This window comes from Callospermophilus lateralis, chromosome 7 (assembly GCF_048772815.1).
Source record: "Callospermophilus lateralis isolate mCalLat2 chromosome 7, mCalLat2.hap1, whole genome shotgun sequence".
Taxonomy (NCBI): Eukaryota; Metazoa; Chordata; class Mammalia; order Rodentia; family Sciuridae; genus Callospermophilus; species Callospermophilus lateralis.
The window spans coordinates 47,123,080-47,150,438 of record NC_135311.1 but is presented as its reverse complement, the minus strand read 5'-3'; the positions used below and the strand labels follow the sequence as shown (position 1 = coordinate 47,150,438).

The 27,359-nt window shown below is 37.2% G+C and overlaps 1 protein-coding gene across 1 annotated transcript in view; it reads left to right on the top strand.

Annotated features, from left to right (window-relative positions):
* The first annotated feature begins 1,836 nt into the window (after positions 1–1,836).
* The window catches only part of Dbt (dihydrolipoamide branched chain transacylase E2), a 43,524-nt gene continuing 18,001 nt past the window's right edge, over positions 1,837–27,359 (top strand). Inside the window, exons 1-4 of the mRNA XM_076861673.1 lie at positions 1,837–1,919; positions 10,655–10,778; positions 15,476–15,551; positions 26,150–26,331. Of these exons, the coding sequence (XP_076717788.1) occupies positions 1,869–1,919; positions 10,655–10,778; positions 15,476–15,551; positions 26,150–26,331 (433 nt within the window). The 5' untranslated portion in view covers positions 1,837–1,868. The remainder of the gene's footprint in view (positions 1,920–10,654; positions 10,779–15,475; positions 15,552–26,149; positions 26,332–27,359) is intronic.

Below are 27,359 nucleotides of genomic sequence, written 5' to 3'. Positions count from 1 at the left end.
CTTAGTTAGATATATAGGAATGGAATTGGTGGGTCATAATTGACTTTGTTTTAACCCAAAATAAGAATGGGGTCTTAAATTCTTTTGAGCTCAAGTGAAAGGATTAACTAGTCAATAGGTAGAATATCTCTTGATGCTGGAAAGATAAGAACACATATACATGAAAGCAGTAGTCCAAGGAGGTAAAAGATGATAAAAGGAAGAAGTAAATTAGTTATTTTCTGAGAAGGAACAGTTAAAGGGAAAGTTAAGAGGAGCAACATTGTATAGTGACCCTGGGAAGAAAAATAATTTACTTCAAAGGTATAACTTCTACTTTTTATGCAAACTCATATTTGTGGGATTATTAAATATATTTAAAATGCCTATAAAATTTTTGATGGTCTGAGTTTGGTCATGCATGCATATAATCTATGGAGGCTGAGGCTGGAGGATCACAAGTTGGAGGCCAGTATCAGCAATTTTTTTTTAAATAGAAAGAATTGGGATATAGCTCAGTGATAGAGCACCTGGGGTTCAATTCCCAGTATCCCTAAAAATGCAAATGGGAAAGTTTTTTAAAAAATATAAGTTTTTTGACTATCAAAGATTTTCTGAGAAAGGTAATAATTTATATTTCTTGTTACAGTAGCTGTATGTGTGTGTAAAATACACTGAAAGGCAATGACCCCCACCCCCAGTGTAATATTAATATTACCCTCAGGGTAATATTAAACAGGGTTATATTAAAAATATTAAAATTAATATTAAATATTGTGAAATGCCTAGAATTTTGTACCATTACCACTAACCTTCAGTGTTGAGGATTTACAATGGTGTCTTTGATTTGCATTTTTCCTCTATAGTTCCTTAGACATTTGTGTGGATTTTAATTTTCATGTAAGAGGCAAGTACAAATGTCATCCTGGATATTTTTAGAAGTTGTTTTCCTAGTAAATCTGAGGGTGATGGTTATTGAAGAAAACTCTGATCTTTTCTTTACCATTTCCACTTGTCCTGAATTTGGCATTTTTTCAAGAGGCAAATAAGTCAAGATTATATGTGGGTGACATATACTGCCTATGCTGGGCTGTTGTATCTAACAATATTTTGTAAGAAGGAACGATAATGACGATGACATTGGGTAAACTTGCTCATCTTTTATGAGGAAACTATGAGGTTGAGTAAACTTGCTCATCTTTTATGAGGAAAAAAAAACACCCTGAGAAGCCAGTTTCAGAATTTCAGTAATCAAGAACACTCAAGGAAAGTAGGAATCACTAGTCAGTCCCAGGAGCAGTGGTGCAGGCCTGTAATCCCAGCAACTTGACTTGGGTGGCTGGGGCAGGAAAATAGCAAGTTTTAGCAAGACCGTCTCAAAAATTAACAACAGCAGCAACAAGGCATTGGAAAGTGTTCCAGTAGGGACTTGTGAAGAAAGTCGTGGTACAGAGTCTTGCTACTAAGTATAGAAATGTTCCCTTTTTCTGCAATTATGAGAGTTAAATTCACCACCAAGAATCTTACTTTCCTGCTCATCCCTCGGGTCTTTGACTTTCCCCTTGTGACTGCCCTTCTTCGTGTGCCCTCACCACCGTTTCCCCCCATGACAGGATGAACTGGTGCACTTGTACTTACACACAGTACCTAGCCAGACTCTGCCTCCCGAATTAAATTTGCGCCGCCCTCCTCCCTAGTTCCCCGGGGCAGGCTCTAGGCACCCAGCCAGGTCCGGCTCGGCCCCACCCCTCTCCCGCGTTGGCTGCGGGGCGGACGGCTGGCTCCTCCGCTCGGGATTGGCTGCTCAGGGGAGGCGCGTCTCCCACCTCGGGATAGGTCGCCGGCGGAGGCGTCTATCCCAGGCGGTGCTGGGGCATTTCCGGACTAAGATGGCAGCAGTGCGAGTACTGAGGACCTGGAGCCGCGGTGCTGGACGGCTGGTAAGCAGGTGGGGGTGGACCTGAGGCCGGGAAGGAGTGACTTGTTCCGAGGCATCCGGGCCTGGCGTGTTACATTCTCTTGTGATAGCCACGCGGACCGGGCACGCGTGGTGGACAGGTGGAGGGACGCATGCCAGGGGAGGACTGAAAAGGTGGCGAGGCGACAGGTCTGGAAACCCACTACCTCCCTTTACGTGAACGAGCTTCTTCCGTGATTCGGTCGTCCTCCTACTTTGTCTATTGAAGCCCAGCTACCCTTTCATCTGCTGCCCTTTCCTTAAGCACTTTTTAGGTGCTGGGCATTAAGATAGGCGCTGGGGATGCAGAGATTTTTTTTTTTTTTTTTTTTCCATTTAGAGTTGATTGAACACCCATGGAGTGCCAGACAAGATCCCCGACCTCGGGAAATTTACCGGTTAAGCAAAAAGCATCACCACAGAGTCCTTACCCTTCTGGAACTGAGAGTCTTGAAATTCACTCTCTTCGCTCCTTTGTACCACCACCTCTCCTGCTAAAGACTCTCTTTAGCAGACCTTTAACAGCAGGCACTGACACATCCTAGTAATGATACTGTTTTATCCTATTTGCGCAACTGTTTTCTTTTTGAGCTCCTGTTTCCTGCAGCGATCGACTCATGATCTTACAAAATCGAATTTAAGAGTCTGCTGTGAACCAGGTACTCTTCTCAACACTGGGGATGCAATAAGTCAGGCAACATCCTTTCCTCCCAGAGATTGCAACTTTGTGGTGAAGAACAGACAGGGAGACAGATGTAGAAATAAGCAATTACAAATTGTTATAAGAAAGGCGGTGATGGCAAATGCATGAAGCTACAGGGACAACAGGAGTGGATATTTTTTAGAGTACTTGGGCGCCAGAGAGGAGTCCCTACCAAATACTGAATAACACAACATAAGTAGAAGATAACCAGGAGAAGAATGCTCTTAGCAGCACCTAGTAGGTGGTGGCAGCCCTTCTTTTGAGAGCTTTCCATTCGTGGCTTCTGTGACCCATTTCCCAGTATTCCTCCTACATCATTGGCCATTTTGTTCCAATCTCTTTCCCCCACCCAGCTTTTAAATACAATTATGTGCTACATAATGACGTTTTGCAGTCCATATATGGACTGCATATATGACAATGGAGTGCACGTACAAATGTGTAACCACAAATCCCACCATTATGTACAACTATAATGCACCAATAAAAAAAAAAGAAAAAAAAACAAGAAGGGGTGACATCAGGCAATGGTGTTAGGATCACTGGATAACCATATGCAAATGAACGAGGTTGAACACTTACCTCATACCACATTGTAAAAATTAAGTAAAAATGAATCAAGGAGCTGAGTGTGGTGGCTCCCTCCTATAATTCCAGTAACTTGGGTGGCTGAGGCAGGAGGATGATGAGTTCATAGCCAGCCTCAGGAATTTAGCAAGGCCCTATGCAACTTACCAGGACCCTGCCTCAAAATAAAAATTAAAAAGGACTGGAGATGAGTCTCAGTGGTTGAGGACCTCTGAGTTCAATTCCTGGTACCAAAAAAGAAAAAAAAAAAAAAAATCAAGGCCTAAATGTAAGAGCTAATACTATAAGACTCTTAGAAGAAAATATAGAGGTTAATAATCATGACTATAGATGTGGGGGATATATCTTAGATATGATACCATAAGCATGAGCAGCAGGAGAAAAAGTAGATCAGAACTGATGTGATTCTGCAATCTGTATACGGGGTAAAAATGGGAGTTCATAACCGACTTGAATCAAAGTGTGAAATATGATATATCAAGAACTATGTAATGTTTTGAACAACCAACCATAAAAAAAAAGTAGATCAGTTGGATTTATCAAAATTTAAACCTTTGCACTTCAAAAGACAGCATTAAAAAAGACAACCCATGGGCATAGGTTTGTGGCTCAGAGGTAGAGCACTCGCCTAGCATGTGTGAGGCACTAAATACCAGCCTCAGCACCACATAAAAATAAAATAAAGGTATTGTGTCCACCTATAACTAAAAAATAAATGTTTTTTAAAAAGACTACAAAATGGGAATATATATATATAATTTACCTGATAAGTCCTTATCCCATATGTATAAAGAACTGTCACAACTCAATAATTTTTAAAAAAATCTAACTTAAAAAGTAAAATAAATTATATATATATATATATATATATATATATATATACACACACACACACACACACACACATATATAGTAGCTGAAAATTTCCTATTGGCTTGTGTTTTTAATATACTTTCTCTATGTTCACTGATGCATTGAGAAACACAAATACCTTTGTGTTAGAGTTGCCTGCAATATTTAGTATAGTCACATACTTTACAAATTTGTAGCATAAGAGATATAGGCTATTTACTGGTAAGCCATTTGGTTTGTATAAGAATACTTTAAGATGATCCCACAGAAGAGATCACCTAATCAGGCATTTCTCAGAACATGTACCTGTCATCAAGTGATTAGGACTCTTGATGTTTTGTTTCCTTTTTTATAATGGGGATTGAAACTAGAGGTGCTTTACTGATTGAGCTACATTCCCTAGTCCTATTTATCTTTAATTTTGAGACAGGGTCTCACTCAATTGCTAGGGCAGTCCTTGAATTTGCAGTCCTCCTGCATCAGCCTCTCAAGTTCCTGGGATTACAGGCATGTACCACCATATCTTACTGACTTTTGGTGTTTCTAAGGGCTTTAAGTTTGGCCCTCTGCACTTTTCTCACTTCCTAGTTAACTTATCCACTTTGGATTTAGTTACCATCTATGTTGGTGATTCCTAAAGTTCTTCAATCTTCCCGTCATGTCTACTCAAGACCCACATCATTGTCCAAGAAATTTTCATTTGCATGTATATGAGGTGTTTGTCAAGTGCAGATAATAAAAACCCAACAAACAAGCAGGAAATTAAGTATCTGAGTATATAGAGCATCCTAAAATTAGAGGTCAGCTGACACTGATAAAGTGGTCCAGCATCATCAGAGTTCAGCAGTTCATTTGACTTTTCCTTCAGGGTCACAAGAGAGCTGCTACAATCCTGCCCCCTGCCCCTGCTCCCTACTCACCCCAGTACTGGGGATTGAATCCAGGGACATTCTACCACTGAGATACTTCCAAGCCCTTTCCTAATTTTTATTTTGAGACAGGGTCTTAAGTTGCTGAGGCTGGCCTCTAACTTGCAATCCTCTTGCCTCAGCCTCCCCAGTAGCTGGAATTACCGGTGTACACCACTGCACCCAGCATACAACTTCTTACTCAGAATTCAAGACGGGAAAGAGGAAGAATTGGTACCAGGCCGACTGACTAAAACCATGTTACATGGCCATATTAGCACAACAGTGGAAAAGCTAACTTTTAGTCATCTCATGTGTGCCATAATATCTTAGACACATCAAACTTGAGGCTGTAGAACAAAACCCTCAAACCTGTTTCTCATCATTCTAGCCTGTAACTCTCACTGAAGAAATCTGGTCACTATTCTCTGCCCCACCTGTACTGCAGGTGTCCTGGTTCTAACTAACTGGACATTTTTGCCTCTGATCTGTGCCTTTCCAATCTGTTCTCCATAGTTGTAGCCAGGGTGATCTTATCAAGTAAGGCACATATTTGGTAATGTTATTTTCTTATTTAAGACTGTCCTCAACAAGATGTCCAAAATTCAGATGACTGAAGAAAATGTATGATCTGGATCTTTTTAATTGCTAAGGCTTCATTCCTTATTAAAAATCTACCCATCCTGCCAGGCATGGTGGCACACGCCTGTAATCCCAGCAGTTCGGGAGGCTGAGGCAGGAGTATTGTTGAGTACAAAGCCAGCCTCAGCAATGGTGAGGCACTAGGCAACTCAGTGAGACCCTGTCTCTAAATAAAATACAAAATAGGGCTGGGGATGTGGCTCAATGGTTGAGTGCCCCTGAGTTCAATCCCCATACCAAAAATAAATAAAAATCTACCCATTCCCTTGCCAGGCGCACACTTGTAATCTCTGGAGGCTGAGGCAGGAGGGTCAAAAGTTGGAGACCAGCCTCAGCAACTTAGTGAAACTCTATCTCAAAATGAAAAATAAAAAGAGCTGGGGATCTGACTCAATGGTAAAGCACCTCCAGGTTTAGTCTCTAGTACCAAAAAAAAAAAAAAAAGCCAAACTCTGACACACTTCCCCCACCTTCCTGCACACTAAGAATGCTATTAAACTACTTGAGTTAATTGGACACACCTCTGTTTCAGACCTTTGTGCATGTATTCCCTCTGATTTTACAAAGACTCTTGCCTTAATCCCCATGGCCTTATCTGCAACACGCTTCATCTACTGAGTTACTCCTCCTCATCCCTCTGGTCTTGCTTCAAGATTACTTTCTCCAACTGGGCTCCCTTCCTTTGGGTTCCTTTAAAATACTCCATTTCCTCCATTGTAGTACTGTGTTAGTACCTGTTTGTCTTTATCTTTCACTCTACATTTCCTAAGGGAAATAATTATTTCCAAGTGCCTAGCCCATTGTAAATACTCATAAATCAATATTTGTTCAAGGACTCAGTAAAGAACAGTTATTGCTTTTAATGTCTTATAAAAAGTTGTAAGCAACAAGAGCCCTTATCACCCATAATAAATTATCCAGATGCAGGTGGTCTTATCATGTCATGTTTCACATTTCTCCAGGACATCATGCCTTTGACTCTTAATTACCTTAGCCATGTTATATTGGATTTTTCTATGATGTCTGCTTCCTGTGGAACAGAAAAAGTAACTTGAATGTAGGGACTACTTACTGTGCCCTACTTAGCTTTGAGTTGCATAGTCCAACACAGTGTCTTACTTTGGGTATGTTCAACAGTTGCCTATTGAGGTATTATTTATTTCCTTACTATGCTAATCTGCTAAAATTTTCATCTCCCTCTGTTTTTGTATTTTAGTTGTAGGTGTGGAATTATTAATAATTACCTTGAGTTAGTAGGTATAAACTGGATTGCCTCAGGCAAGTTGGGACGAATAGTCTCTAGAGAGTTAGATGTACTGAAGCATTGTCGATAGGTGAATTAAGATTTGCCTTCCCTGGAGACTGAAATGGAACAAACTGATTTCCATGCATGTGTGCTGATGTTAAAATGAACCCAACTATTTTTTTAAAATAGAATGCACTAATAAAAGCATATAAAATAATAAAAAAAAGAATTGCCTTAAATATAAAATATGTAAAACTAGTAAGCTGTATAAGCATGCCCTTTTATTTTTTTCAGGATAGGGAATACTGTATTGTTTTTGCTTTAAAAACATGTTATTATGAAACATTTCAAACACGTGCCAAAGTGAAAAGGATAATGCAGTGATTTCAGTAAGTTCATCTCTCAGCTTCAACCACAATCAGCCTTGTTCAGTCTCTCTTCCACCAAGTATGTTTAACTCCTCATTTCACAGAGTTTCAGAAAAGTCTCAAGAATAGAACCAGGAACATTCATAAACCCTCTGCCTTGGTCCGTCACTGCTGATGGATTGTTTTCTTCCTCCCTTGTCTTGTTTCTCCTTTCCCCCTCTATCTACCAATCAATCTATTACTCTTTTGCTTTGAAATGATTTAATGTACATTTCCAATGTCACCTCAGCAGAATCATCAAGAAATTGATGTTGATGTAGCACTGCTAGCCTCAGTTTTGCCTATTGTGTGAGTTATGAGCTTTATATTAAATTTAAACAAATCTGGTTCAGGATAACGTGTTGCACCTAGTTGTCACCTCCTTCCAAATTTCTTGAATCTCAGTTGTTCATTGACTTTCAAGGCATGCCTTTTTAAATTGGACATTTAAAGCCTTATGCTTAATGTACTCGTCTATTCTAGTGGTGGAAAATGTCTTCTCTAGCTTGAAAAAATTTTTTTTCCTCTTTTCTGTGCCTTTTAGTCCATCTATCCAGCAACTTCACAAATATTTTTGGTATTTTTATGGTGCTGGGGATGGAACCCAGGGTCTTTTGCATGGTAGAAAGTGTTCTACCTCGGAGCTACAACCCTAGCCTTAGACTTCTTTTCATATTCATTCAGTAGCTATTAATCACATAATGTCTGTGCACTTCTGTTACGTGTTTTTCCCCCACTATTAATCACTTCAGTCAGGAGTCTTGTTTCATGTCTCAGATACTATGATAGTTTCTTGAACCATTCTCTCCAGGCTTTACCTGTTGTGAGCTATTTAATAAACTATTCCTACATTAATTTCCTAATCCTTTTTTTTCAGTAGCCCCATGATACATAAGTTCAAACTTTTATCCTGACATTTACAGTTACCAACATTTTGTTCCTTGAGCTATCCTCTGCTTTCTTTTTATGAATTTGATCAAGCTACTCACTGCCCCAGCAGACATGCTAGGCAAAATGCTGCTGTTTATGCTGTTGCCTCTGCCATAAAATTGCCTTTCTGTTGTTTTATTATCTATACTTATTATGCCACGCCCAACTTAAATCTTCCTTCAAGAAGCCTTTCCACATTAAGCTAATCTGGAAAGGAAAAAAAATCTACATATTTATAAATAAACAACACTTGATTGCCTATAACTTCTTTTTTTTTTTTTTAAGAGAGAGAGATTTTTTTTTAATATTTATTTTTTAGTTTTCGGCAGACACAACATCTTTGTTTGTATGTGGTGCTGAGGATCAAACCCGGGCCACATGCATGCCAGGCGAGTGCGCTACCGCTTGAGCCACATCCCCAGCCCCTATAACTTCTTATTATAAAAACTTAAGACAGATTCAAGGCCAGCCTCATCAACTTAATGAAACCTGGACTCAAAATAAAAGTAGAAAGGATTGGTGAAGTAGTGGGTGGTAAACTGTCCCTGAGTTCATTCCCCAGGACCAAAAAAAAAAAAGAGAGAGAGAGAGAGCATACATGCCTTTATGGGGGCGTGGAGGTAATTCCAGCAACTTGGGAAGCTGAGGCAGGAGGATCGAAAGTTCAAGACCAACCTCAGCAACTTAGCAAGGCCCCAAGCAACTTAGTGAGACCCTATCTCAAAATAAGAAATAAAAAGGCTGTGGATGTAGCCCAGTGGTTGAGCACCCCTGGGTTAAATCCGTGCTAACACACATACACACAAATTTAAAGTTATGTTAAAGTAAACATTATATATTAGTGATGCTTTCATATTTATAATTAAGAATCTTATTTATTTTTATGAAAAATACTATAAAATAAAAAAATTAGGTTTAATTAAAGAAACAATACATTTAAATTCATAAACGATTTTTTACTTTGATTTCCAAGTTGTTACTGATTTCTGAAAGCAAAGAAAAACAAGTATAATTTTAAATCATTCCTAAAACAAGTATAATTTTAAATCATGCATCTCTACTTTAAAAAGCTCATCCAAAATCCACCAATCTTTATTATATCTACATTTTTTTCTGTTAATGTTAAGGAAAGATAAAGCCTAACTAAAATAATTAAAATCAATAGGTTAAAACTCAGCAGTCAACATGCTTGGCAATATGCCTTTTCTTATTTCCCATGGAAATAGGACTTCAGCTTTTTTCTGAGTGGAGATTTTGGTATCATAATAAGTAAAGTTTGCCTCTTGGTCACAGTACTGGTTCCTTAGGTAGGGTGGGTTGTAGAACATTATTTCTGGGAGAAGAAACTTTAAGGAGATTTATTAGAAACAACTTTATATTAGGGCTCAGGAACAAAATGGGAGACAGTCTGCATCCTGCTTTCTCAGGCTGCCCTTGCTTACATGATAACTTAAGCAAGCCTATAAGCTGATGTGTTTCTTTTTTCTTTTTTTAATTAGCTGCACATGACATTACAATGATCTTGGCAATTCATACATTTGAATCAGGGTATAATTTCTCATTTTTCTGATTGTACAGATTGCAGAATCACATTGGTCATAGAGTCACCTATATACATACAGCAATCATAATGTCTATTCTATTCTGCTGCCCTTCCTATCCCCCTTCCACTCCACTCCCCTCTTATCACTTCTCTCTATCCAATCTAATGTGACACACTTTTTTTTTTTCTTCTTCTCCTCACAACATCATACCTGTATTCTATATAACGATGAGGGTCTCCTTCCATCTTCCGTGCAACTCCCCTTCTCCCTCCTTTTCCCTCTGATATGTTTATATAGAATATATCAGGGTTTTTTTTGTTTTTGTTTAGAATATATTGTAACATTTCTTTAAGGAATTTGGGGAAAATCAGAAATATATAAACAAATCTAATTCTGAGGATTTAATATTACTAAACAAAAGAATAACAAAATGTTCTCTTTATACTAGAGTTTTGAGTTCTTTTGATTTCTTGGACAAAAGTACTTAAGAAAATACGCACTCTTGCCAGGCATGGTGGTACTTGGCTGTAATCTCAATAGCTTAGAAGGCTGAGGCAGAAGGATCGAGAGTTCAAAGCCAGCCTCAGCAATTTATCGAGAGGGCAACTCAGTGAGACCCTGTCTCTAAATAAAATACAAAAAAGAGCTGGGGAATATGGCTTAGTGGTTAAGTAGTGCCCCTAAATTTAATCCCCAGTACCAAAAATAAAAGAAAGAAAGTAACCACTTTTCATAAACTTTATTGTCCCTGTTGCTAATTTTCTGGTTTCTATCTAGATGTAAATCATAATGATGGTTCTGCTTTTTTAAATAGAATTGAAATTCAGTATATACTTTAAGAGATAAGGCATTAAGATAATTAATAAACACTTTTTTGTTGTTGTTTTCTCATTTGTAGATTTGTGTTCGCTATTTTCAAACATGTAGTAATGTTCATGTTTTGAAGCCAAAATGTGTGTGTTTCTTCGGTTATCCTTCATTCAAGTATAGTCATCCACATCAATTGCTGAAAACAACTGCTGGTAAGTATGATCTCAATGTAGCTAATATACAAAATAATTCTAAATACCTCACCAGTATTTTTTTCTTTTAACTTTTTTTTTTTTTTAGTAATTGAAGATTTACCATAGTAAAAAAGAATTAAGACCATATTTCTAGCCTGGCTGTCCCCCATCTTTTCATTTTCTTTTTTCTCTCCTCACCCCCATTCTTTCCTTTATGTGCTGTGTCTTCCTAATTTGGGAATTGGTTGGTTGGGACTATTGAGGCTTTATCATCTGACTCATCTAAGTGCGGTAGTTAGCACTGACATTGATTGACCTTCTCAATCAAGCTATCTTCTAATAGAGGCATCTTAATATCTGTGTGTGTGTTTGTGTGTGTGTGTGTGTGTGTGTGTGTGTGTCTGTCTCAGGAATTGAACCCAGGTCCTTGTGCATGCGAGGCAAGCACTCTATCAACTGAGCTATATCCCCAGCCCCTGTGTCTTTTATACACACTGTAATATTGTTTTTTGGACAAATACTTAATCTGTTGTGCTATGTTATGTCATGGTGTGGTGAAATCTGCATGACATACTCCTAAGTAGAAAGTTCCCTAGCTTTTGGCATTTACTTTCCTTTTCCCCAACTTTTTCTACCTTCTGTAAAGATATTGAGGACTTAAATATTAGATTTGGCAAGGGCACAAGAACTTTTTTGATAACCCTGACAAAGAACCCCTGACTTTTTATTATATAATTAAATTTTTGATAGATAAATTGAGCCTTAGCGTAGTGAAAAATAGGGGAATTCAGACTGGGGTCAGAGCTCAGTGGTAGAGCACTTGCCTGACATGTGTCAAGCACAGGATTCGAGTCTCAGCACTGCATGTAAATAAATAAAGATCCACTGACAACTAAAAAAATTTAAAAATAGGAGAATTCCAGGCAGACCCCACTCTTCCATGCTTTTTATATGTCATCTTACACCATGACATATAAGACATGTAAAACATACAAAGCATGTAAACCTTACCTCCACTTTTTTTGTTAAAATATGTATACATATATATTTTTTAATAGTACTAGAGGTTGAACCCAGAAACTCACACATACTAGGCAAACACTCTACTAATGAGCTACTCACCCAGCCAAGATTTCTGTTGTTTTAAGTTGATCTTTTTTCATTACTTCCAGACAAAGCAGAGGTCATTCAAGCAGAAACTCCAGCTTCCTACTCCAGCCTCTAAACACTTATCTTGAGCTTTGCATTCCTCAATCCACCAATTCCAGGCTATATCTCCTGGTTTATCATTTACTAACTATGTAACTTATAACAAGCTATGTAATTTTTCTCAATGTCATCATCTGGAAAATGGGAGTGATCCAAGTATTTAATTTATAGTATTGTTGTGGGAATTCATTTATTCAACAACAGGTATTGCTAATCTGCTGTGTGCCAAGGCTGCTCTAGGTGGACATATCAGTAAACTAAACAAAGATTCTTATACTTGGATGGATTAAATACATTTAAAAATGTAAAGAATTTGGTACCTATTTTCTCTTGATACTCATTCTCTCTCTTTTTTCCTTTTGAGCTGGGTCTTGTTATATTGAGTAGCTGATCTCAAACTCTTGGTCTCAACTTACGCTTCTGCTTTGACTTCTCAAGTGACCAAGGCTACAGGTGTGTGCCACCACACCCAGCTGCATATTCTCTTTTACAGGTCCTCTTCCTCTGCTTCACTCTTAAATTTCAGTTTTTCACGGAAACCCATCCTTCTTACACCCCATCTATGCTCATGCCTTTAACTCTCACCTGTACTCATTGAACATTTTAGAATCTGTATCTGTAGCTCAGACATATCACCAATTTGCTGGCTGAAGATCTCCATTCCAGGATCCCATATATAACTCAAATTCCCCAAATTCAGTCTTCTACAAATTTCTTATTATTCCTGCATTCCTAACTCAATAAATAGTTAAGTTGGGAACCTAGAATCACCGCGACTCCTTGTTTTGCATCAAATCTCACCCAAGCATACCAATTTTATTTTGCCTTTTCTGGTACTTGACTGTATCTAGGCATGCTCTACCACTGAACTACATCTCCAGCCTTTTTTCTTTTTTTGTGTGTGTATAAATATATATATGGTTGTAGTTGGACAAATACCTTTATTTTTATTTATTCATTGTTTTTATGTGGTGCTGAGGATCGAACCAAGGGCCTCGAACATGCTAGGCGAACACTCTACCACTGAGCCACTATCCCAGCCCCAGCTCTTTTTATTTTTTGAGACAGAATCTTGCTGATTTGCTGAGGCTGGCCTCAAACTTGGAATCCTTCTGCATCAGCCTCCTGGGTTTCTGGAATTACAGGCATGTGCCACCATGCCCATCAAACTTACCAATTTGACATCTTTCCTGTTTCTTAAATGATTCCCTTTTAGACAGCTTTGAAAAATATATAAGCTCCTGCTTTCTCTGCCTTATTTTGCCTCTGCTATTTTTCTCCCAACCCTACCTACCATGCTCTTGCCAGAGGTGTTTGGTCTAAAATGATAGACATAAAGTCACATGTCTGATATTATAAATGGGACTCTGTATCAGTTAATTATTATTGAATAACAAACCACCCTGCAACTTAGTGGCTTAGAGCAACAGTGATTGATTATTCCTCAGGATTCTTTGAGTTGGTTCCTCTGCTGGTTTCACTAATGTGACTGTATTTATCTAGAGGATCAGCAGTCCTAGGGGGGAGATCCGGGAGGGTCACACTCATGTGCCTGGCTATTGGGCACCTCATTTCTCCTCCACAAAGTCTCCAGTGATCTACATCAGCTTCCTTGCACAGGGACCTTAGGACATAATTCCAAAAGGGAGAAGGCAGAAGCTGTGAGGACTCACGAGATCTAGTCTCCTGAAATTGCACGATTTCATTTCTGCTACACTACATTAGTCAAAATAAGTCAGAGGTCAACATAGATTTAAGAAGTGGCAAAAAAGACTCTACCTCTTAACATGAGCAATTACAAAGAAGTTATGACTATATGAATTACTACTGACTCCTAATGACCTTTAAGATAAAGTTTTATTACAACCCCTTAGCAGGGCACACAAAGCGTTTCTGTGTCTGGGCTAATTTCTTGCCATGTACTCCATCTTTAGCTATATAGGACTGTTTGTTATTTCCTGACTATGCCATGCAGTATCATATTTCTATGCTCTTGCTGTTCCTTACAATATATTGCTTTATAAGGAATGCCATAGTGTATTTAATCTTCATTTTTTTGAAAGACTGACTTCCAGTTCTTCATTTTAACTCTATAGTAACTATTCTTCTGTTCAAATCTTTTTTTTTTTTTTTTTTTTTTTAGAAAGAGAGAGAGAGAATTTTTAATATTTATTTTTTAGTTTTCGGCAGACACAACATCTTTGTTTTTTTTTTTGTATGTGGTGCTGAGGATCGAACCTGGGCCGCACACATGCCAGGCGAGTGCACTACCACTTGAGCCACATCCCCAGCCCCTGTTCAAATCTTTGTATACCTTTCTAATTAGTTTCTTGGGGGGAAAAGTCCTAAATATGGAATTATTTATTGATAATTGAAAGATGTGGATTTATTTTTTAAAGTTTTTGATACTTAATGCCTGTACCTGTTTAAAAGAAGCAGCAGACTGTGAGAGGGCCCTAAATTAGAAAGGAAACAAGAGATACCTCCACATCAAAAGTGTATTTTAAGGCCAGGCATGGTAGTACACACCTATAATCCCAGCAGCTCAGGAGGCTGAGGCACGAGGATTGCAAGTTCAAAGCCAGCCTCAGCAACTTAGTGAGGCACTAAGCAAGTTAATAAAACTCTGTCTCAAAATAAAAAAAGGGCTAGGGGTGTGGCTCAGTGGTTAAGTGTCCTTGGATTCAATCCACAGTGTTAAAAAAGGTGTGTGTGGGGCGGGGCAGGAGTGGGTATTAAGAAGGGGATAGAAAATGACAAGAGGAAAGAGAAGTCTTAGGGAATAAGGTGGTGCAGCAGGATTTGAAAATGTAAGAATTTTCCATGAAGTGCCTGATTTTTAGCCATAAAGACTGAGCATAGTTACATGAAGTCAAAAGAGATCTGAGAGTAGGCCACTAGTGGTTATTGTAGCTGCATAACATAAAACAAGGAGATCCAGCTGAGTCTCTCTTTGTATGTGTTCCATTGTCTATTCTTTACTATTGTTTCATAATCTTACTAATTTGGCTAGGCATGGTGGTGCATGTCTATAATGCCAATGATTATAGGCTGAGGTAGGAGGATTGCAATTTCATAGCCAACCTCAGCAAATTAATGAAGTCCTAAATAACTTAGCAAGATCCTGTCTTAAATAAAAAAGATTGGGAATATAGTGGTTAAACACTCCTGATTTTATTCCCTATTACAAAACAAAACAAAACAAATTTTTAAAAACTCACTGATTTGTTAGTAGGACTTCCTATAGCCCTGTAAAAGAACATTATTTTGAAATTTGGAAAAATTTGGGTTCTGTGGCAGTGTCAGGATTCTGTGTTATGGGTAGCTTAGATTAATCTTAATGATTGTGAATAATGATTCATGCTTTTAAAAATTATAAAATGATGTTTTTCTGTCTGTAAGATGAAATAGTTTCTGCGTCTGAGGATATTTTCTAATTTTAGATGTAAAAGCATTTATGGGTAATAAGTACACATTTAATGAGATTATTTCTTTTTTCTTTAAAGCTCTACATGGACAAGTTGTTCAGTTCAAACTTTCAGACATTGGAGAAGGGATTAGAGAAGTAACTGTTAAAGAATGGTAAGTTAATCTGAAAGAACATCTAAGTAAATGGTAAAACTCATTTGAGTACAAATAAGTAGGAATCAATTTAAACTGAGAAACTTCTTTATATAACCTATAATGCCTTTTTAAAAAATTAATAAGGTAGATGGGCTGGGATTGTGACTCAGTGACAGACTGCTTGTCTTGCACATGTGAGGTACTGGGTTCAATCCTCAGCACCACATAAAAATGAATAAACAAAATAAAGATACTATGTTCATGTGTAACTAGGAAAAATTGTTTTAAAAATTAATAAAGTAGAGTTACTTTGTGTTGACAATATACTGGTGACAGAATTTATTATACATCCAAGACATTTTATTTGTTGTGATTAATTAATGATTATTTCCTCTTTGGGGCAGGGTGGGGAGTTTCCAGGGATTGGAAGAGGGGCACTTAACTACTGAGCAACGTCCCCAGGCCTTTTAATTTTGTGTTTTGAGACAGGGTCTCACCAAGTTGATGAGGCTGGCTTTGAATTTGGCAGTTTCCTATCTCAGACTACTGAGTTGCTGGGATTACAGGTGTGCACCACCACACCGAGCAATTATTCCTTCATTTTGTATGTGTGTGTGGAAGGTATTCCCTGTCTTTTAAAAACTCCTTTTTCTGTCCTTCTCTTACTGTAGTTAAGAAAGTGGAATTTACCTTTTTGAGGGAGGGCACTAGGCACTTTAGCACATCTCCAGACTTTTTTCTTTCTTTCTTTCTTGTTCTTTTTCTTTTCTTTTTTTCTTTCTTTCTTTCTTTCTTTCTTTTTTTTTTTTTTTTTGAAATAAGGAGATTACTATCTTGCTAAGTTGCTTAGGGGCTCGATAAATTACTAAGACTGGCTTTGAACTTGCAATCCTCTTGCCTCAGCCTCCTGAGCCACTAGGATTATAGGTGTGTTCCACTGTGCCCAACTAAGAGGAATTAACTTCTAAATTAATATAAGACCACATGGTCTTCTTTTGGATTTTTTTTTTTTTTTTTTTTGGCAATGCTAGAGATTGAACCCAGGGACTCCCTCATTGTAGGAAGCACTCTACCTCTGAGCTACATCCCCAGTCTAGGACTGTAGGTTTATTTGTTTTTAGTTATACATGGATACAATATCTTTATTTTGTTTATTTATCTTTATGTGGTGCTGAGGATCGAACCCAGTGCCTTACATGTTCTAGGCAAGGGTTCTACCACTGAGCTACAACCCCAGCCCAGGACCATATGTATGTTTGTTTGTTTGTTTTTAAATTTTTTTTAGCTATAGATGGACATAATATTTTTATTTTGTTTATTTTATTTTTATGTGGTGCTAAGGATCGAACCCAGTACCTCACATGGGCAAGGCAAGCACTCTGCCACTGAGCTACAACCTCAGCCCCCCATATGTCTTTAAAAGCATTTAATGTGGCCAAGCATGCTGACAAATACTTGTAATTCCAGCTACCTGGGAAGCTGAGGCAAGAGGATCACAAGTTCAAGGTAGCCTGTGCAACTTAGTGAAAACCTGTCTCAAAATAAAAAATGAAGAGGTTTGGAGATATGGCTCAGTGGTAGAGTACTCCTAGTTTCAATCTGCAGTACACTCAAGTTAAGTGAATAAATAAAAGTATTTATATGTATGAACTTATAATTTCCATCTAAACTATTTTAAAACATCATCTTGTAGTTGAAGTTTTCTTAACCATACTGAAAATGACTGTAGTATGAATACTCAACATTACCTAACACAATTTCTCTGTATGTTTAGAAAAGATTAAAATATTTTGCTAAAAGTCTTACTTAAAGAAAAATCCCTTTAAAAAAGGTTAAAAAAAAAAAAAAAAAAAAAAAAAAACCTGGGGGCTGGCGTTGTGGCTCAGTGGTAGAGTGCTTGCCTAGCATGTGAGGCACCAGGTTTAATTTGCAGCATGGCATATAAATAAGTAAAAAATAAAGATCCATCAACAACTAAAAAAAACAAACAAAAAAATAGTAAAAAATTGTTGACTATCTTAATCACCCTCTATTCTTTTTCTTTTTTAACCCTCTGGAAAAGAAATACCCAGGAATGTTAGGAGGAGGGTGGTAGGCAGGTAGGGGTAGCTCAGTGATAGAACATGTGCTTAGCATGCATAAGGCCTAGCACCAAAACAAAACAAAACACTCAAAAAAAATCATACCACCTCTGGGTACTGAACTAAATGTTTTAAAGGTTTTTAGAAATAGCAGTTAGGATGAGTAAATAGATTTTTACCACACCATAGTTTTACACTGTTAAAGAGACTTTTTAAGGATCTGATTCAGCCACCTGAACTTCTTTTCCTGTACTTCTTAGCATTGTTGCTTTGTGACTTAGAACAGAATTATAATAATAGAAACAATTCTTATGGTTATGTCTTTAGTGGTATCATGAGATTGTGAGATGAGCAACAAACTCGAAATGAAAAAAGCCTGACTTTGTCTTACCTGTAACTCACTTGTTCTGAGTCCCTATCTGACCATAAAATGAGAGTAACAGTACTGGCTGTGCCTACTCATAGCAGTCATTGAAAGGAACAAAGGATGCAATGGTTAAAATTATATCCTTTCAAATCTGCAAAGAATTATATACGGGAAGGTTTGGGAGGTGGGTACCAGGAATTGAACTCAGGGGCACTCAACCACTGAGCCACATCCTCAGCCCTATTATGTATTTGACTTAGAGACAGGGTCTCACTGAGCTGCTTAGTGCCTACTTTTGCTGAGGCTGGCTTTGAACTTGCAACCCTCCTGCCTCAGCTTCCCAAGCTGCTGGGATTACAGGGGAAGGTTTCTATTTCATCTTCAAATGTAAAGCTTCACTTTTCTGAGTATTGGATTCTTGGTTGGCATCTATTTTCTTTCAGAGCTTGGTAATGTTATTCCAGGACCTACTAGCATTAAGGGTCTAGGTTGAGAAATTAGCTGAGGTCTGAATTGTTTTCCCTCTATACGTAATCTAATATATTTCTCTTGCAGCCTTTAAAATTCTATCCTTATTTTGTATGTAAGGCATTTCCATTATAATGAACCTTGGTATGGGTCTGTTGTAATTTTGTACATTTGTGGTCCTATAAGCCTCTTACATTTATTTTTCCATTTCATTTTTTTAAGTTTGGAAATTTTTCTGATATTATTTCATTGAAGATTGTGCATTCCTTTGGTTTGTATCTCTAAACCTTCATCTATCCCAATAAATATTGAATTTGATCTTTTCATGTTATCCCATAGTTCTTGGAAGTTCTCTTTATGGTTTCTTAACATCTTCTCTCCATGATCAACTCTATTTTCAAAATTATGTATTTTGTCTTCATTGCCTGAGGTTATATCTTCCAAGTGATCTAGTCTGTTACTGGTTCTTTCTATTGAATTTTTTTTTTTTTTTTTTTTTTGGTACCAGAGATTGAACTCAGGGAAAGTCAACCACTGAACTACACCCCCAACCCTATTTTGTATTTTATTTAGAGACAAGGTTTCACTGAGTTGCTTAGTGCCTCTCCTTTGCTGAGGCTGTATTTGAACTTGATTCTCCTGGCTCAGCCTCCCAGGCTGCTGGGATTACAGGTGTGTGCCACTGTGCCTGGCTCTATTTAATTTTTAATTTGGTTTATTATTTACTTCATTTCAAGGATTTCTGCTTGTTCCCCACCCCCACCCCCAGAATATGTCTCTTTGTTGAAGTGATCTTTCACTTCCTATGTTTTCTCTCTGATTTCATTTCTTATACTGTTCTTTACTTCACAGATCAGTTTAACTATGTACATTCTAAACTCCTTCTCTGACATTTCTTCCACACAGTGATGTCAGTGGATTTTGTATTGGAGTATCTCGATTTATTTGGGGCAAACTGTCCCCTTGCTTTTTCATGTTGTTTGTGTGTCTACCCATCTAACAGAATGAATCTGAGTCAGTAGTTTCTACCCATGTACTTATTGTGTCCCTGAAGGTTTCCAGTACCTCACTGTTTAGGGGGAGACAAATAATAACAACAACCAATGCAAGCAATATACAGTATTAAACCAAATAGTTCCTACTGTGACGTCTACAATGTTAATTACCACAATATTTATTGTGATTTCTGTTTAGAACTGATATGATCAGTTATTGCCAACAATGAAAATAGCAAGTTTGCAACAGGTTTTATAATTTCAAATGGTGGCTAGGGAGAGAACAGAAGTGATATAGAATGTGATGATTCTGAGGGAGGAGAAGACAAGAAGTAAAAAAATTAAAAGACAAAGAGAGAATAATAGAGATTGACTGTTAACAGAAGAAAAGAGAATCAAGGGGAACAGGTAGGAGAAAGAAATATATACATATAAAAGTAAAAATTTTTTAAAAATTAAAAATAAAAGTAAAATAATACAAAACTAAAATACTAATTAAACATCCTAGTTCTCAAAAAAACTAATCCATGAAAACTAACTGGCTTCAAAAATGCTAGAAATGAGAAAAAGACAAATATGAATACATATAAGAATCCATGTACCATTAAGGTCACAATTAAACAGAGAAAAAGATCATGATAAAAAGTCAAATAATTCTTTCCGTTGAAGTTCAAAATATTCTCAGTTTCTCTCTTCAGCAGTTTTCAGTGGGGTCATCTGGAGCCTGATGCTCCACCTTCTGAATTGCCAGAGAGAGAGAAGTAATCCTGTAGTCTGAATTCCTATAGGCAAGAGTGTGACAAGAAAGTTTAACCCAAGGCTTTCTCAGAGGTGTTTGCATTTCAAAGTTAGGTCCTTGAAAAAACTCTTTCCCAGGCACTGATTTTTACAGAGAGCATCCTTGGGGGTTATTTTTGTAAAACCTGGCCTGAGTTGGGAGCCCAGAAGAGTAGAAGAAAACCACTGTTATATGGACTTCTGTAGATTGTGAACCTCTGAGCCCCTCCCGCTACACACTGGGTATAAACTTCTAAAACTTTCTGAACTCCACATTCAGGGGGATTGATTAATCGTAGCGAAAATTTTCCCCTCTGAACCTGGCTGCAGCCAATCAACCTGCTTCTGCTGATTCCTCCGTATCCAGCCTCTGTCCAGCCCCAGCCTCATCTGTCTTACAACATGCTCACAGAGGGCCTCTCTGGCTCGTGCTTCTAGCCAGGCTGTGGCAGTGGCTGTGCCACTGGGGATTTCTTCCTTATTTTATCATATCCAATCTCCTGAGTCCTCATTCTGCTTTGAATCTCCAATTTTAAATTCCAGTAAAGTCCCCCCACTTTTTTTGTTCACCTACCTTGCTAAGAAAGCTGCCTCTCTGCTTTCTTGGTTTCACTCCATGGAACAGCCAGGAAATCAACTTCCTCTATTCCACCATCTTGAAAAGGCCCCTCTCCATTTACATTTTGATACTTTATTTTCAGGACTACTCTTTCTAGATTTAAAAAAATTTTTTTTTAATTTCTAAATTTCTATCTCTTATTATTTCTTTAGATTCATATATTTAGTATAGGATACAAGGCTCTTGGAAAAGGAAGTCATTTAATTCCTAATGAAAATGTAATAGCTCTTTAAATGAGAAATCATTTGATTTGTTTTTAAGAAATTCTTAAAGAAATATTAAGAGCTTTCTTGAATTGGATAATTCCTTATACATGTATGTGGTTTTTCTTATGTTGTTTTCAACATACTCTGTTTTAGTAGTTTGATTATAATGTATCTAGGTGTAGCTGTCCTTGAACTTATTCTTCTTGGAGTTTGTTAAGCTTTTTACATGTGTACATTAATGTTTTTTCTTCAAATCTGGGATATTTTTGGCTGCTATTTCTATAAATGTTTATTCTGCCCCTTTGTCTCTTTTCTCCTGAAATGCCAATGTATGTGTTAACATACTTGATGATTGTGTCTCATAAGTCTCTGAGGTTCTGTTCATTTTTATTCCTTCTTTTTTCTTTTCATTCCTCAGATGGAAATTTTCATTTGACCTTTCTTCAAATTAGCCAGTTTTTTCTTCTGCTGACAATAATCTATTGTCGAGCCCTACTGGTGAAGTTTCATTTTATTCATTGTAATCTTTGACTCCAGAATTTGGTGTGTTTTTCCATGTATATATTTCTATCACATTATTGATATTCTTTACCTGGTGAGAAATCATTTTCTCATCCTTCCCTCTAATTTTTTAGACATGATTTCTTTTAGTTCTTTGAATATATTTTTAATGATTGATTTAACTTTTAATTGATGATTTAAAGTCTTGCCTTGTAAGTCCAACATCTGTGCTTCCTCAAGGATGGTTTCTTTTTTTTTTTTTAATTAATTTTTATTGTTGGTTGTTCAAAACATTACATAGTTCTTGATATATCATATTTCACACTTTGATTCAAGTGGGATATGAACTCCCATTTTTACCTCATATACAGATTGCAGAATCACATCAGTTGCACATCCATTGATTTACATATTGCCATACTAGTGTCTGTTGTATTCTGCTGCCTTTCCTATCCTCTACTATCCCCCCTCCCCCCCCTCCCCTCCCCTCTTCTAAGGATGGTTTCTATTGACCACATTTTTTGTTTTCCTGTGTATAGGGCCATACTTTTTTGTTTCTTTGCATGTCTCATAATTTTTTGATTGAAAACTGGATATTTTAGATACAGTATTGTGGCATATCTAGAAATCAGATCCTACCTCCCCAGACTTTTGCTTTGGTGGGACGGGGCAGGGCTGGGAGACTGCTCTCTGCTTAGTGACTTTCTTAGACTGATTTTATAAAGTCTGTATTCACTTTCATGTGTGGCCATTGAAATCTGTACTCAGTTAACTTGGTGGATTACTAATCATTAGAAAGTGACTTGCTTAAGTATCTAGAAGCAGTAAGTCTTCATCCCTTTGTCAAGGAGTTCTTTATGCAGGTTGTACTTGCCTTCAGTCCTGTAGCATTTTACAACATTTTCTTAGCCTTTATTTCTTGCTTGCACAGGGCCTCAGGTGTTCTCTCTGGTCTGTTAATCATGTACACTGCCCTACGCATTTCATGGCTCCAGATCCCTTTGAATATGTCAGAACTTTACAAAGCCTCCTATGGACATCTCATTCCCCAGGTTGACTTCCTTGTGAGATCTCTGGCCAATCTTTGGTCCCAGTTTCTATCATTCCTTTAACCAGCTGAGATTTTAAATAACCTTTGCTGATGGTTTTCAGCAAACACTCTGAGGATAGACTTTTTTTCCCAGCAAAGGGAACTCTTGAATTGTGTGAGTACAACATTTTCAGTTAGCTGCCAGACAAGTCAAATAGTGACAGTTTTTTGGAGGTATGATTTTTTATGGAGCTCCAAACCTTGTCTGTGAAGTTGCTGATTTTTAAGGCTACCAATGATATAGGGAAACGAGGATAAGAATAGGGCAAGTTTGAATGCCATAGAACTCACTATTTTTAATGAGAATCAGTCATTTTTCTTAAATAAGTATTTCTCAGCTTTTGTAAGCTTTTTTTTTTTAATTACCAAAATTTTAAAAAGTTAATTTTTAAAGATGAAAGATTTTTGTCAGTGTACTTGTTGTTTACTTGGAGGAACAAATTTTTGGAGGTTGTTACTCTGCCATTCTGGAAATAAAAATTATCTGTATGTGCTTTTTTTCCAGTTTATTTATTTATTTAATAATAAAATAATGAAAATAATAATAGTTAATTGTTGATGAACACAATATTTTTTTTATTTTTATTTGTTTATTTTTATGTGGTGCTGAGGATTGAACCTAAGGCCTCACACATATGAGGCAAGTGCTTTACCACTGAGCTACAACCCCAGCCCCTATATGTGCTTTTAAAATTAGTGTTTATGTCATGATTGATGTTTTAGCAAAGGGCTGAAAACTGATTAAGACACAAAGGCAGGCATTAAGAATGGATTAATTATTATTTTGAAGAATTGATGGTAGCCAGAAATGAGCCAGACACATCAAGAGTAATATTAGAATATACATGTAGCATTTCAGGCTTGGACCCGTTCTCCTTGTTCTGCTTGCTAAGAACATGTAATGAACATTGTAAAGCATATGAAAAATGAAAAATAGACTGGTGTACAAGGACAAGCTAAAATAGTTGTAGAAAGGAAAACTGAGAAAAGTCATACCTGAAATGCAAAAACTAAGCCAGGCATGGTTGAGCTAGAGAATGAGTTGGAGCCCAGCATGGGCAATATAGTGAGACTTTTTTTTTCTGGCGTGGATACCTGGGATTGAACTCAGTGTCAGTCAACCACTGAACCACATCCCCAGCCTGGTTTATATTTTATTTGAAGACAGGGGCTTACTGAATTGCTTAGCTCCTAGCTTTTGCTGAGGCTGGCTTTGAACTTGCCATCTTCCTGCCTCAGCTTCCTGAGCCGCTGGGATTACAGGCGTGCGACACTGTGCCCAGCCATAGTGAGCCTCCTGTCTCAAAAATTAATTAATTGCCATTTGACGTAGCTATCCCACTCCTGGGTTTTTACCTAAAGGACTTACAATCAGCATACTACAGTAATGCAGCTATGTCTATGTTTATAGCAGCTCAATTCACAATAGCTAAAATATGGAACCAACCTAGATGTCCTTCAATAGATGAATGGATAAAGAAAATGTGGCATATATATTTCAATAGAATATTTGTCCAAGTCCAGCTCCAACAGGGGGTCTCAGGAGACGAACGGATGGTCGGCGAAAGGGGGGTGGAGAAACTACACAGACACCAAAGTGAAGGTGCTGAATCCCAATCTTTACTTGTGAAGTTGACCATATATACTTTTCATTTTGGTAGGCTTACAGTACTTTATGGTTACAAAACAGGAATCTTATTCAAAGAAACAAAATATTACCTAGCTACAATTAGATAAGAAGAATGTCTCTTGGCTTAGGCTTAAGCAAGCATTTTTACTTTCAGTTCGTGTTTTGCTTTGAGCTGTTTCTGCTTAGTTAACTTTTAATAATAGTTAGAAATGTCCCAAACTATTGGCCTATACCTTGATTATTCTTTCTTGACTTACTGACTGGAACTGGTGCCATGGTTATGGCAAGTGGTTAACTTGTTATTAATTTTAATCAAACAAGAGTAAGAGCACAAACCATTGTGCACAGGAACAAGAACAAGTTGGCCAGTACTAAGCACTAATCTGTCTTCTTAAAATTAATTCTTCTCTAAATTTTAATTTAATTTCTCAAAAACTTCCTTGACAGGAATACAGGAAGTTTTTCATTAGACATTAACAATTTATGTTCCACAGCTGAATCATTGCATTTAGAGCAAACAGATCTATTCTTTAGAAGTAGTTGCATTAATTGGGAAAGTCATGTTTTTTCCTTCGTACTTAATGGTCATATGGTAGTTGCATTAATTGGGAAAGTCATGTTTTTTCCTTCATACTTAATGGTCATATGAGAAATTGCAACTATACTTATTAAAGGAATACAAAAACAAACCAGCCCATTCCCAGAAACATACTGCGCTCCTCCAGAGGATGGACGCCTTGCGCCATCCACCTCAGTAGTGCCTTGCCATTGCCTGAGTCAGGGGAGGGGCGCGGCAAATATTATTCAGCTTTAAAGAAGAATGAAGTTATGGCGTTTGCCAGTAAATGGATGGAGTTTGAGAGTATCATGCTAAGCGAAATAAGCCAATCCCCCTCAAAACCAAAGACTGAATGTTTTCTGTAATATGCAGATGCTAATTCACAATAAGGGGGGTGGGGCACTAGAGAAGAATAGTGTTACCATAGATTAGGTAAAGGGAAGTGAAGGGAGGGGAGGGAAGGGGATGTGGAGATACAAAGGATAGGAGAACGAAACAGACATTATTACTTTATGTATATATGTGACTGCATGACCAATGTGATTCTACAACATGTACACTCAGAAAAATAAGAAATTATATCCCATCTATGTATGATATATCAAAGTGCATAAATGCATTCTACTGTCATGTATAACTAATTAAAACAAATTTAAAATTAAAAAATAATTAACTGACTAGTTATTTCACAAAACTAATTGAAGACAATTTGTTTACTTAGTTCTAGAAATAATAAGCATTCCTTAAAGTTTTAAAAAGACTAACATAAGTTTAGTATCCATTATCCTAAATGCTTGAGACCAAAATTAATTCAGATTTTTGAGTTTTTTATATATTAGAATACTTGTATAGACTTTACACCCTTGATCTGAAAGTCCAAAATCCAAAAGGATCCAAAATTTGAAACTTTTTAAGCAACATGTCAACTCTTACAATGTTTCAGGTTTTAGATTTTTAAGATTAGAATGCTTAACTTATAACATAGTAAAGAGAAAATTTCACTTTAAAAATACATTTTTAAGCTTTTTTTTTTTCCCCAAGAAATGGGTCAGGTAGAAAATCTGGAAGTTTAATTATACTATGGACTTATGGGTTATAGATCCATAAGTGGTTAAATATTAGAAACTTTAATATTTCTTGGAGGTATATCCAAGAGACTCTGGAAGCTAGCATCATCTTCTCTGAAACATTCCTTGGTGCACTGTCTGGGATTAACTGCTAGGCTAAATGGATACTGATGCAGCATGGCATGGCATTTAATTGTTAGGATGATCTCTAATTAGGATTGTCCATATAAAAGTATCTCATGTCTTTTTCTTTTAGGTATGTTAAAGAAGGAGATACAGTGTCTCAGTTTGATAGCATCTGTGAAGTTCAAAGTGATAAAGCTTCTGTTACTATTACTAGTCGTTATGATGGAGTCATTAAAAAACTCTATTATAATCTAGATGATATTGCCTATGTGGGGAAGCCATTAGTGGACATAGAAACAGAAGCTTTAAAAGGTACTGTAACTGTGTTCATCTCTTTTACCAAATTGATTACTGCTGTCTTTTCGTCATTGGAACAACTTATAATTTTACCAACTTACAGGATCTGGGTCGGGTGTTTGAAAGACAAAATTAAGAAAATAGAAAAGGTTCTTAGTGATGCATGATTTTCTTTTGATATCATGAATAGTAAAATTTCATTTATTAGGAAGCCTGCCTTCTGAAAATCTTAGTGTTCAAAAAACAGAAAAACTCTTAAGAATTAAAGATTCAAGTCCTAAACACTAGTCACTAAGAACAAAAATTGGAGTATACAAAGATTAACATAATGGGATAGCTTGTATTAGTGTTTCATTCCTATAACAAAATACCTGAATATGGGCAGTTTTTAAAGGAAAGGAAGTTTACTTAAAGTTTTATAGGGTTAAAGTCCAAGATTGGGCATCCCCATTGGTTTAGCCTCTGGTGAGGGCACAGATGGCAGCCCATCACAACAGAGTGTGTCTAGGAGCAAATTGGCATATTTCAAACCATGAGCAGAGAGAACTCAAAGGTTGCACAGGAACTACCCTCCAAGATCATGCCCCCAATGACCGGAGTGCCCACCTCTTTTTTTGTGTATGGTGCTTGGGTTTAAACCTAGGGCTTCACAAATGCTAAGTAGGTGCTCTACTACTGTGCTTCATCCACAGCCTCTTAAACCTTTTAAAGTTTCTACAGTATCTCATAATACTGCCACCCTAGACACCCAGCTTCCTATTACACTGACTCTTGGGGGAGACTCAAAGCACACCCAAACAATAGTAGCACTCATATGTACAAGCATTCTTTTAAAATGCAGACTTCTTTAGAAGAGAGAGAACAAAAAAGATATAAAACCAGAGTGAAAGTAAAGAGCTCAGCATTCCATAGCATCAGCACCTGTGGAACTTATAAACAGGGAATGTTATTCCAAAAGGTAATTCATTAAGATAATGTTATAGTGGAAAACTGAAACAATAAGTAGTCCCACTGGTGGCAGATATTTAACTCCCTACCTCAGA